This window comes from Hemicordylus capensis, chromosome 2, assembly GCF_027244095.1.
Source record: "Hemicordylus capensis ecotype Gifberg chromosome 2, rHemCap1.1.pri, whole genome shotgun sequence".
Lineage (NCBI taxonomy): Eukaryota > Metazoa > Chordata > Lepidosauria > Squamata > Cordylidae > Hemicordylus > Hemicordylus capensis.
In genome coordinates, this window is record NC_069658.1 from 189,027,002 (window position 1) to 189,039,968 (window position 12,967).

A 12,967-nucleotide genomic window follows, 5' to 3' on the forward strand; every position below is an offset into this window, starting at 1 on the left:
ACCCTACTTTGTACATTAAGCACAGGTTTGAAGCCATGGGAGAGAGAATGGATGGCTCAAAACTGGGTTGTATCCCTGCCTGCAAGGGCAAAGCATAGCCATTTAAAAAGCAGTGTCTTAACTTTAGTTCCCACTCTAGTCAGATATATAGGATTAAAGAATGTCACACCTCTCACTTGTTCAAATGGATCTATTTCTTATGTGGGGGCAGGTAGAGTGCAGGATTGTTTGAAACCAGATTTTGTTCCCCCCCAAATCATACCGACTCATTGGACTTCACACAGCTACCTCTTCTCCCTCAGTGCCCAACATTGTCTAACACTGGTTTTTCAGTTTAGTTATCCAGGATTGCTTTTGACTAGTACTTTCTGCAGCCCTCTAAATGAACAGGAAAGGTTGGTTATGCTAAAGAAATAGGGTGTAAATTGCTACAGTAGAAGGGACAATAAGCTACTTGTAACAAAAAGCCAGAACGACTCTCCACAGTATAGGCCAACAGCCATGGTCAACTTGACATAACCATAGCACCAGCCTTACAACTTCCATTTTCCAGTGAGAGCCCAAGAGTAGTGAACTGTACAATACAGTTAAGTTCAAAGCTACTCTGAAGCTAGTGGATTTTCTTCCATCACTTTCAAGTGGGGCATGGATGGAGTAGACGTTTCAGAACACAAATAGCACCCCCATGAAGCTGTAAATTAATTCCACAGAATTGTACTTAAGCTGTTCGAGTAAGAGCTAATCTGCCTCCTTTCATTATCCTTACAATTGAACTAAATTGTCCAAATTGGTTAGGTAGTTCACAAGTTAGCCCACTTGCACCTCAAATGTTCACGTCCACCATCTTGAATCAGGGTGGATGACATTGCAAACTACAACATTGAACCGCCCCCATGTCTCTATATCTGTAGCTAATTTGGTTCAAATCAGTTGAGCACTTCACAAGTTAATCCAATTGCACTTCAAATGTTCACGTATCCACCATCTTGAATTGGGGTAGATGACATCACCACAAACTAGGCTGTTGAAGTGCCCGTGTGTTGCTACAACTGTACCAAATTTGGTTCATATTAGTTCAGGCGTTGAAAAAATTGATTGGGGGGGAACAGACACACACAGTTGGTTGTTCTCACAAACCTACTAGAAGATAGGCTAAAAGGGGTTGCCTAAATTAACATTTCCTTTTCCACCTATTATACCAAATGCATTAATCAGAAATTCAGAATTCAACAAACAGACCAGAAGAGCTTAAAAAGTTAGTAGGAATTTGTATGCTGCTTCCTTTTAGGAAGGCAATATAACAGACTGCTACTATATCCGGATGACATAGTAAGAGTACAGGCCCTTTCATTTTTCTTGGTCAGACCTTCTGAATAATTAATATCTGCTCATCTTTCTGATTTCTCTCAGTCCGGAAATATTTTATATATTTCTATTTCTGGACAGAGAAATAAGAAAACTCATTCTTACAGTAGATTAATTAAGACAGACTACATTTAAGATAGCTAACTGGATTTGACAGTCAATATAAGACATGGATGAAGGGACAAGTTGCTCCATGAGGCGGCTATATGAACACAGCAACTCAGAAAATCACTGATCTGTGACTCTCTGTTTTCCCCATTTTCTCTAAGGATAGCTTAACTAATGAATAGCCTAGATACTATCTTGGTCCAGAATCTAGTGCAATCCAAATGTACATCAGCCCAGCGGATTCAGGGCTAGATTTAGGAAACAGGCTAGTGTGTTTTTAAGCATACAGCTATATAAGCACCAACTGTTCAAAAATGTAGTAAGTATGGCCAATGTGTAAGATATAAGCCATTGCTAAATTCCTTAATCAGGTTACCAACAAATCCAGGACTCGTGGCACCCCTAGAACTTGAGGAAGTCGTTACATCTTATCCAGAGGTATCTCAAAAAGAGATAAAGCAAGTCAAGTATCAGAAGTTGAACAAATCTTTAGCACAGATATATGTTGCATCAAGGTGTAATATGTCTTCATGTTTGAACTTTTAATACTAACCAGATGACACTCAATAGCAATTGTAGAGCTTCCCCACTCTATGCAGTGGGGCTCTCCAAACACCATCTCAACACAAGGTTAATTATGTTGTATTCCAGTGGAAAGGCACTAGTACGCAAAAGCAACTGAAAGATTACTGTTTGAACAGCTCCTTCCTCAATACATCTTTAGTGGGAAATCCAACTTCCCACAGAAAACCAAAGAGGAAAGAAGTCTTGTAGGAGGAGAGAATGGTGGTCATTTTTTTCCATTTAATTCCACTGCAGTTTAGTCAAGTAGGATAGGAACATAGGAAGCTGCCATATATTGAGTCAGACCATTGGTCCATCTAGCTCAGTACAGATTGGCAGCGGCTTCTCCAAGGTTGCAGGTAGGAATCTCTCTTAGCCCTATCTTGGAGAAGCCAGGGAGGGAACTTGGAACCTTCTGCTCTTCCCAGAGAGACTCCATCCCGAGGAGAATATCTCAGTGCTCACATGTGGTCTCCCATTCAAATGCAACCAGGGCAGACCCTGCTTAGCTAAGGGAACAAGTCATGTTTGCTACCACAAGACCAGTTCTCCTCTCCCAAGTATAGAAACAATACAGGCAACATTCCGGCATCAAGCATGGCTGCTAGTTGAGAAGAATTAAATATTTCCTTCAATTGCATTCTCCTGACTATGATGAATCCTCAGCAACAGCTACTGCTGCCTTCAGTGTACTATTGCAGAAGTAAAGTTTCTCTGACCACAGAAATGAGCAGTAAAATACAAAAATATTCCCACTTATGAATTTGGGAGGGTGGGGGAGGTATTCTAATAATAACACTAGTCTACACAAGCTGCTTCCAAGAGTTATGAAGGACATCTAAGACTGCAAGCCAAGATTTGTCATTCCAATCCAACACCTGAACACCCCATCGTTTTACAGTGTTCAATTTTTCTATCCAGAATAGGCAGTGTTTCGAGTACCCTCTAAGAACTCCATGCACTGGAAAACTAGCAAAGGCTCCAGATTAGCATCACATGAGCTCTTCCCCCTCCTTTGGTTGAACAATAAAGGACCACTGGCTTTTGCAAACGTTTATTGACTCATTTACTTCTCTTACCAGTTCTGACCTACGCTCTCCACCCACTTGCATCATTCCCCCTCCCTCCCCTTTAAAAAAAGCCAGCCAAGGCAAGGCCTCCAGGTGCTCAGAAGACAAGGGGGCATGTCCCATTATGAGAGAGAGCAAGCAGCCCCTGCATCCGTGAGGGAGGGAGGGGGAGGAGGCAGTACAGGAGCCAAAACACAACACGACTAACATTAACAGGAAAGGACAGGGGGGGAGGTGGGGGTTAAGGCGCCTCAAGAACATGACATAACTGCAAGGGCTACGGGTGGGAGGAGAGGCCACAGGATCAGAGGATTTCCCAGGCCCTGATGAGACCAAAAAAACCAAAACAAACAAATCCTAGAAGGGTACAAAAGTTATTTCATGTTTTGAGTCACTTTAACCGTGAAGGGTGGGGGAGGGAGGCGGACCCTCCCCCGCACTAACAGTCCGTGGCAGGCAGGTGGGCGGTGCTAGCAAAGGGAGTGCTAGCGGATGGTATAACGCACGTAGGGAACCTCTGTGTCATCCCCACTGTCGTCATTGCAGCACAACTCAAAGACAAGGGCCTTCACATGGCGACCAATCTTCTTCTTGGAGACTCTGGTGACAATCTCAGTCATTCTGTGGAAAAGGAAGAGGACAGGTCAGAGAAAAGGGCAGTTTGCCCAAGGTGGTCCCCATCTAGACTTAGTCCAGGATAGTGAAAGCAATACATACGGCTGATCGTGGCGTTCTTTCAGCTTGGCCGGCTGCATGAAGAATGAGTAGAGCATGGAGACTCCCTGTGACAGCATCGTTATCTCTAGCTTGTGCTCTTTCTGTAGGGCAAAAAGGAAAAAGCGAAGGTTTGTGCTGAAAGGCATTTACTTTCCTAACCATCCAACTACTAAGATACTGTGCCAGATGCAAACTATTTCCACGCTCCCTGTTCTTACCTTGAAGTAGGCCAGGAATTCCCGCAGGGTCATCTCCTGCCCATCAGCCTGGATACCCTGTACCTCAAAGCGGTCCCACAGAGTCCACTCAGTGTTATAATACTGGGGAGGGAGGAAAAAATAAGTTAAGGACACAGAAAAATTCACTAGATAAGCATTTAACAGGTGGCAAGGATCCTTTACCTACAAGAGGATCTTACAATACAGCCCTGTGATCAGCCCTCCCGCACACTATCCCTGGGATCATTCGTGTGCAAGAAGGAGTGGGCACGTATGTGGCCAGGGAAACACACAGAGGTGCTGCAGCAGTGACTTCACAGCTGTGATCAATATCTATGTCTAAAGAGCAAGAGAGACCCCAAGTGAGAAGACATAAGAACAGCCCTGCTGGGTCAGGCCCAAGGCCCATCTAGTCCAGCATCCTGTTTCACACAGTGGCCCACCGGTCCAGAGCTATGTCTCCCCTCAAACTAGTACATGAGCAGCGGTTGGGCTATGTATTCCTTCCCCAAAGAACACTGAACTTTTTTTTTTTTTTGCTAAAGGACTAGCAAAAGCAGAAGTAAATTAGAAAAACAAGTACAAAAGAAGAAGAGAACTGAAAGGGCCAGGTGCAAGCATCGAATATTCTTGTGCACCTGCTCCTGGGAATTTCCTCTTCCCCAAGACCCCAACAAACTGTGTTTCCTCCTCCCTCATCGACTCCCCAGGCTTTAGCAATAGCAATAGCATTTACATTTACATTTATATACCGCTCTATAGCCAGAGCTCTCTAAGCGGTTTACAATGATTTAGCATATTGCCCCCAACATTCTGGGTACTCATTTTACCGACCTCGGAAGGATGGAAGGCTGAGTCAACCTTGAGCCCCTGGTCAGGATCGAACTTGTAACCTTCTGGTTACAGGGCGGCAGTTTTACCACTGCGCCACCAGGGGCTCTTTAGAGAGGAATATCCCCCTGCAAGATTATCTTTCTCCTGTGGAGGGCAACTGGCAAGTCTTCAGCACAGATAGCCACATAATTCAAAAGATCTCCTCCCACAGGTATGGGGTGCATACCTGATGGAAACCGCCCTGAATTTTGATGGAAACCACCCTGAGCCAGTTTTGGAAGGGCAGTATATATAAATACAATAAGTCTCACCCTTTGCCCCAAGGCAGATATAAACCAACAAAAAACGTGTACAGGATGGGCATGGGCACACTCACCTTGTTCTTGGGACAAGCAATGGGCTCAGAGAAACCAAAGAAAGGCAACGCCAGGTTCAGGAAGCCATTCTTGTAGGACTCTAGCTGCTTGTGCCCTTGAATCACTTTGTATAGCTCCAGGCACACCAATCCTACTACAGCTGCTGTCGTCGTGGCAATGGCTGGTATGATTTTCCCTGCAATCAATTTGCTCTGGAGAGATAAAGCACACGTGAGCTTCCTAAAGGGCAAGCTCCACCCACATCTCCTCCCGTTTATTTATTTCTTACTTTTCTATACCGCTCCAAACTTGCACCTCTGGGCGGTTTACAATTGATCATGGCCCCACTCCCCACACACTTTAGGGGGAACCTACCTTATGCCTGTCAGCTGGAGGAATATCGTAGTTCTCTGCTCGCAAGTTGGATGCAGCCACAATGAAATCCATGTGGAAATTTGTGTCATCGTCCTGAAATTTAAGTAAAATGACAATTATGCCCTGTGACATTTCCACAGTACTATATTCTTCCCAGGAAACTCTTACAATTGCATGTGCCTCTGAAGCCAAACAGCAAACCATAGAAAGGTTTGGAACCAGTTATAAACAGGGACAAAAAAGAAAGCAAGTTGCAGAATTGGAAATGTTTCAGATTAGGAGCCGGAGAGTTTCCAAGAGCATGCCGGTATCAGATTCCAGTCTCACTCACCCCACAAGTTAGCAATACGGAAAAAACTAAGGCTTGTCCAGTGAAAAGTTTAAAAAGATCCTTACTTTTTCAAAGTCAACAGGAAACATCCTAAAGTCTTGCAGTTGCTGGGGACTTGGGAGAGAGGATTTAAGCTCCTCCAATCGGCTGTCGTCTGGGGGAAAGAGCAGATGAACTCCTTAGAAAGGGCAACGACAATCCCCTGCCACTCTTCTCTCTGTATTGTCTGGGCCCCAATGATCTGAAGCCGCCTCCTGCAAGTCCTAGTCCGACCCCACCATGCTGGCCCTAATGTAGTTCAGCAGCCCATTTCACCATAAATGCTTGCAAAAGGGCTTGGAGAGAAGTCTCACAAGCCAAGTGGATTGTCATCTTCCAGCAGGATATGTAGGCATTCCCTGCCCGACAACGAAAACACAACTCGGCTCTAGAGTGAATCACAGGGGGAAGGAGAAGACTCCCTAGGGAGGTGCAGGGTCCCTACCCTACTCTGAACTCATCAAGACGGTCTCGTTTCCTGCTGCATAATAAAAAAATCCCACCACACTCTCAAATCTAGGAGGTCTTACCAACAGAGGCATTGGCATTCTGCAGTTCCTGGTCGGAGATATGGATGCGAACACCAGATTTGGGAGTGAATTCTGGAACCTGCACCTGGCGCAGCAGCTCCACTATGGCTGCCCTGTCCCTGGTGCCAGTGATGCCGTAAGCTTGTGCAAACAAGTTCGCAGCTGCCACCACATAATCCATATGCAAGGGCTGTGGAGGTAAATACACAAACAGTTAGCCATGCAAGCAGTTTCTCCAGGAGTCCAAATGCCTAACCAATTCGCATATACCAGATTAAGTTGCACCCACTGTATGCTTCACTTGTCACTCTGATCCCACCATCTTAAGGGATCTGAAAGCTACCTACTCTAGTCCCATTTTCACCCTTCTGTTTCCCAGGTTTAATCTCATTGAATCTCCTTATTAAGATACATTGAGTGTCAGGAAAGTCTGCATGGGTTGAGAAACCGTTTGGTAGAATAAGCCAGATAACTCAGGTCATTTGCTTCTCAAGTACATAGTTCATACAAGTATCCTCCTCTGCCTCATATCTCTAGCCAAATGAAATTTGGGGAAAATGTTTCTTTCCAATGGCCCCTACACCTGGTACAGCAACCAGACCTTGAGCTATTCACCAGTTCTCTCAGTCTTCTACTAAACGCCCCCCGACCACACCCATGACAATCTCAATTCACCGTGGTGGACAATGAAGATTCACAGCTGGTTTTTTCTTTCCTTTTTAAAAAGCAACTTCATTTCTCATCCAGCTTACACTTTCAAACACTGGTTCTGGCTCTAATGGATCCAACACCTAGTATTCTTCGTCTGTGTGTGTGTGTGTGTGTGTGTGTGTGTGTGTGTGTGTGTGTGTGTGCACATGCCGTACTCAGACATCCTCTCCTTTTGCTCAGTAGACATACCAAAATTCTTAGGACACTCTGTAAGCCAGTCCTCTCCATTTCCATTTCCCCCTCTCTTCTAGCCACATCTCCCTAGTTTTTCAACCTCCTCTTAAAAACAGGGGTTTCAGGACCAAATGCAGCAGAGATACCATTAGTGAGCTTTTCAAGCACAGCCAAGAGAAGCAAAAATTGGCTCTTTCCCATCACATCCTCACAGCCACCTACAATCTAGTTAGAAGTGCCAGCTCTCCAATCTCTCTCAGGTTTTTTCAGTCTCACCCCACAGTCCTTACATTGTTAATATCAAAGGTGAGCGGGTGAGGGCATCGTTTTGGACCGGACCAGAAGAGGGTTCCAGAGTTGGTTTTCTGAAAAGAAACGAAAAATTTGGATGAAGACAATGGTGGACGTATCCGTTTACTGCTACGAGACCAGGCTGAGGGGTCATGGCATATTGATTCTTGCTTACTCACCTGGTTTGGGGGAAAGTTGTGCAGCAGCTGACGAATGTTGTTGCTATACTGGGTGTGCCAATGATTGCATGCCCAGGCTATGCAGTCAACCCATGATTTGGGCCGGTCAGTCACCAAGCTCTTGAAGACAGCTTCCAACACCTCCAAAGGCTGAGTGCCTGGCAGCTTCTGAGTTCGCTCCATGAACTTGGTGTCTCTGGAGGGAAAGGAGAGCTGGTTTTGTTATTTGTAAGAGCTGCAAAGCAAGTCCCAACTACCTGCTCACCATTTTGAAGTGGTCTGTGTTTTATTAGTGCTCATCAGGCCAGTGTCAATTTGCGAGATCTTCTGTTTAGTTCTCTGCTCCTTCTATGATTCACTGCCCATTGATCCAGTGACTTTCTGCAAAGAGCTCCCTGCTCACTACTCTTGTCACTTCTGTCCCCTTCAGTCTCAACTGTTGCCTCAACTTCAATTCTTGGCATCTTTGCCCCAAATGAAACTATTTGTCCCTCATCCCCAATCCTGCCTCACTCTGTCCATCAGATTTCTTCATCTGTGCTCTCATGCAGCTAAACACTTCTGGAGGAGAACTAAAGGACTCACTATCTCCATTACAAGTTCATCCTTAAAAACATGGTTTTTTACCCAGGCTTTTGGAGGAGTGTTATGTTCCCTGTGGTTGCTGCTGCTCTGGCTATTGCTGGAGAAGCCACTGCCAGTCTGTAATACTGAGCTAGATAGACCAATGGTCTGACTCAGTATATGGCAGCTTCCTATGTTGTTGTGTTTTATCGTGTATGTGTTTCTAACTTTGATTTGTACTATTTTAATATCAAAATTTAATATTTGTATTGTTTTTAAAATACTGTAAACTGCCTTAGGATTTATTTATTTTTTAAGTGAAAAGCAGTATACAAATCTGACAATAAATAAATCCCCTCCTCCATCTGGTCTGAAACTGGCCTCACAAAAATCACTAGTGCTCACAATAAAATTGAAAGGTCTCCAATTCTGCCCTCACCCTCCTTTATTTCTCTACTTGTTTGATGCAGTCGATCACTTTCTCATCCTTAACTCCCTTTATGTCCTATGTTTCCACATTTCTGTCCTCAGAGGGTTCTCTCAATATTTCTACTAAAGAAGGTTTTTAATACTCGCCCCTCCCACAACCTACACCAGAGTTCTCAGGAACACTTCTACTCCAAGCACCTATCTCTGTGCCTGAGGCAACAATGAAGCATCCAGGTAGTAAACACCAAACTCAGTACGTCCATCGCATAAAATGATCAGCGCATGCTTTCTGATCATCTTACATCCCTCTTTTAATACTGGCTTGCTGTTTGCTCACAGATTTAGCACAAGCTCCTTATATTTGGAGCACATTATTTATTTCTCTACTTGCTAACCCCTGCTAACTGGGCAAAGAGGCACCTTTTACCGTGGTGATTCTCTTTATTTAGCAGGGGGAGAGTAACTGGCCCTATCCACCCCCAGCATAGTACTTCCAGTGACTGTTGCTGGTGTGTGTCTTATGTTTCTTTTTAGAATGTGAGCCCTTTGGGGACAGGGAGCCATCTTATTTGTTTTATCTCTCTTTGTAAACCGCCCTGAGCCATTTTGGAAGGGCGGTATAGAAATCGAATTAATAATTATTATTATTATGGCACTGCTGCTCCCCATCTCTCATATCCCAGTATATTCTTGCACACGGCCTTTGTTTCCTCCAGCTCCACCACCCTCAGCTGTCTATAAGACTCCTGCTTCCTCAAATGATTCTGCCCTCTCACTAACTGCCCCTTATGCCTGGAATGGCCTCCCAGACCACCACCTTCATACCCTCTTACTTCCAAGTCACTCCTCAAACCCACTTTTTCTATGAAGCTTTTAGGACTCAATCACACATCCTTCCCATTTACCCTGCCTTCACTTGTGAATCCCTCAGGACAAAGACCTGTCCTCTCAACTGTTAAGAAGCACTATGTACACAGATTTATTTCAAATAGAGATATGCAAAACTAGGCTTTGGCCTTCATCACGGAGTCCAAATGGGACCTCAGCCCGCTCTACCACAATACTTACGTGATGTACTGGTTGACATTCTCTGCAGGTTGCTTGAAAAGCCCTTCAAATTCATCACGGGCCCACTGCCAAAAGAGTAAGAGTCAATTCCAGCCATGAGGCAGGATAATATAATCAAGGAAGAACCACACCCCTACTTACTGCCTAGACTAGGGCTGCTCAACTTCAGCTGTTTTTGGACTACAGCTCCCAGCTCTTTCCACAGTGGTCAATAGTCAGGGAACACAGGAGTTGTAGGCCAACATTTGCAGGAGGGCCAAAATTGAGCAGTCCTGGCCAAGACACTGAAAATGCAACCCAATATTAACTGACCTGCAGGGTGTGCTCAATAGCATTGGGAAAGTTCTTGAGGGTGCAGATGGGGATTGATTTTTCTGGTGGGTCCTGGCTTGAACTGTAGGACTCTGTAAGGAAGGGGATCACCACCTGGATGTTCCCTTTGGTCCCCAGTGTTCCAGATTCCAGCAGAGGCTTGCGATAGTAGACACAACGACGGTCCATGTACATCCCTAGTACAAGGGATAAGGAAAGAGGGATTATGTAAGATAGTGAAAGACTGTCTGGTTCCAAGTGTATGTAGCAATGATGTTCTCAACCATTCCCACTGATGGATGTTTCCCCAACAAGCAATTCCCAGTTCCTGGATGTGCACATATGACTCCATTATTCGGTCATTTGCCACCCAAGTCCTCTCTTAAAGGTTAAGGTATATAGATAATGGGATCTACATCTACAATGAACAGGGTTAGTTCAGAAGGAGGAGCAGGCAGTAACTTGCCTTTCTTTGGCACTGCCTCTCTGGTTTACTCACAACCCCACTAAGCTCATCACATGCTTCTCTACCAGCAATGCAAGCACTCCAACAGTGGCATAACAGCAGAACAGAAACTTCAGTCCAATGTAGCTGGTCTGACTGACTAGAATCTGCCTCCAAGGCAAAGAAGTCAATCACCCAAAGCAGTGTCTGATACAGAGCAAAGGAAGTCAGCTACTGGTCGATACGCACTAGCATCTACATTGTCCAGTGCATTTGCCACTCCATCAAGGCTCTCAAAGAAGTCATCATCGTAAACGCGTTCAGTGTCTGGGCCCACACGGTCCTGATGGCTCGTGATGTGGAGGCTTGGGTTCATTTCTTTCACAGCTGCTGCAGCCGTGTCAGATTTCATTTTCTGGGTAGAGAGGAAACAGAGGTCACTTTCAGTATGGGAGAAGAGAACCACAGCATCACATCTACCAGCATGAAACCTGTTAGTCCCGTCTTGCTCTGCAACTCCGTTTGGCCATAATTATGACTGGTTCATTCTGTGCATTAACTGATTTCCAGTGGAAACAAGGAATCTGGTATCCTGTACAGAATGTAGCTCAGCTTTCCAGCTCTTATGCTTCCATATAAAAAGCATAAGCAAGTGCTAAATCCTGTCTGCCGAAGAATCAACCTAAAAACCATTCTAGCCAAGATTTGAACAAGTGAGTGCGCAGAATTTGAAGGCCTGCACAGCAACATGCCCATTAGTCACCATCCCTGCTCAAGTATTGGTGATCACCAATACTAGGCTTTACCTTTTCCCCTGCCTTGATTCCCCTCTTTTAGCCGCTCATCCTAACTTTCTGTTTAAACAAATTGCAAGTCCTTAAAAGCTGCTATCCTGGAAGCAGGGTAGGCACAAGAAAACGTAACTGAATTTGCTGAACGTATGGGTAAACCTGTGAATTTGCATATTTGGGGGAAAGACCATATGCAGCCCTGTTGACAACAGTGGGTCTTTTGTGTGTATCCAAAAGAATCTATTCTGTTTTGCCTCTTGTCTAGACAGATCCTAAAAGAAGCAGTTGACTTGCTTGTCTGGCCCAGATGAAGCGTCATGCCATTGAGTCGATACATGGGGGACAATATCCTACAAGTACCTTTTCCCCAGACTCTGCTTTGTGCCCAAACACCCTACTCCAAGCAAAAGCAGCTGCAGTTAATGGAACTTACTGTAACATCCCAAGGCCGGAAGAGGAACTGTCGATTGAGGTTGGATTTCTCAATCGTGTCCATGTCTGTCACAACCACCTCTCCACCTTGCCCGCATCCTAGACCGATCATGGCAAAGTTCTTTAGCAGCTCACAGCCAATGGCACCAGCACCAACCTAGATAGTACAGGTGAGAACAGCAACATTAGCAAGGTGCTGTGACAGAGACATCTACAGACAGTAGGGTGGTACTAGGACTCACCAGAAAGTACTTCTGCTGACCCAGCTTCGCCTGCAGGTCACTGCCAAAAACAGCAATCTGTCCATCATACCTACAGTGTTTCTATTGGTGGAGGAGAGGAAAAAAAAGAGGGCTTATAGCTGTCATAGCTTCAAGTCAAATACCGATTTCATTCCCCCAGCCCCGTTGCTACTCCCAAATTACTACCCAGAATTTCCTCCTACCCTAAAGCACTCAATCTGAACATGCTTTCCGCACTATAAATGACGACTCAAACACTGCACCTGATCCTGGGCTTACGTCCCAGTTCAGTCATGAATGAAAGACTAGCGATGTGCATGAAATGGACCTCTGAACTGGTTCAAATGTCCGGCAGTTCGAAGGTGGAAGGAATAGTTTTAAGGACTGGGGAAGATGCCGCGTTCCCCCTGCTAGTGTTGTCATCAAAATTGGTCCCGCAGGGTGGCAGCATACCTCCTTGCCACCCCAGTGTACGTTGGACTGGAAGTGCTCAGTGCACGCATGCACGTTGCAACGTGCGCACCAAGAACTTCCAGTCTGCCGTACACTGGGGCGGCAACAAGGTATGTTGCTGCCCTGCAGGACCGATTTCAATGACAGCACCAGCGGGGGAAAGAGCACCCTCCCCAGACTTTAAAGCTATCTCACCACTTCAAACTGGCAGGTACCAGTTCCATGCACACCACTACGAAACACAGACAATGATTTAGCCCTAGCCATTTCTTCTCCCCGCTTGTAACCCTTTGCTGTTTTATATCACAGGACACAGGATAAAGCACACTGCAATGTTATAGGTGCTACATACATACATATACACACACA

General features: G+C 45.2%; 1 protein-coding gene across 2 annotated transcripts in view; it reads right to left on the reverse strand.

Moving 5' to 3' along the window:
• Positions 1–3,075: 3,075 nt before the first annotated feature.
• UBA1 (ubiquitin like modifier activating enzyme 1) overlaps positions 3,076–12,967 on the reverse strand; it is a 46,331-nt gene continuing 36,439 nt past the window's right edge. For both annotated transcript variants that reach the window (XM_053300695.1, XM_053300693.1), the window contains exons 13-26: positions 12,146–12,226; positions 11,905–12,060; positions 10,930–11,095; positions 10,236–10,432; positions 9,924–9,988; positions 7,863–8,058; positions 7,683–7,757; positions 6,508–6,697; positions 6,004–6,092; positions 5,608–5,700; positions 5,253–5,444; positions 4,043–4,144; positions 3,825–3,925; positions 3,076–3,728 (exon numbers count right to left, since the gene is read on the reverse strand). In XM_053300695.1, the coding sequence (XP_053156670.1) occupies positions 3,593–3,728; positions 3,825–3,925; positions 4,043–4,144; positions 5,253–5,444; positions 5,608–5,700; positions 6,004–6,092; positions 6,508–6,697; positions 7,683–7,757; positions 7,863–8,058; positions 9,924–9,988; positions 10,236–10,432; positions 10,930–11,095; positions 11,905–12,060; positions 12,146–12,226 (1,839 nt within the window). In that variant the 3' untranslated portion in view covers positions 3,076–3,592. The remainder of the gene's footprint in view (positions 3,729–3,824; positions 3,926–4,042; positions 4,145–5,252; positions 5,445–5,607; positions 5,701–6,003; positions 6,093–6,507; positions 6,698–7,682; positions 7,758–7,862; positions 8,059–9,923; positions 9,989–10,235; positions 10,433–10,929; positions 11,096–11,904; positions 12,061–12,145; positions 12,227–12,967) is intronic.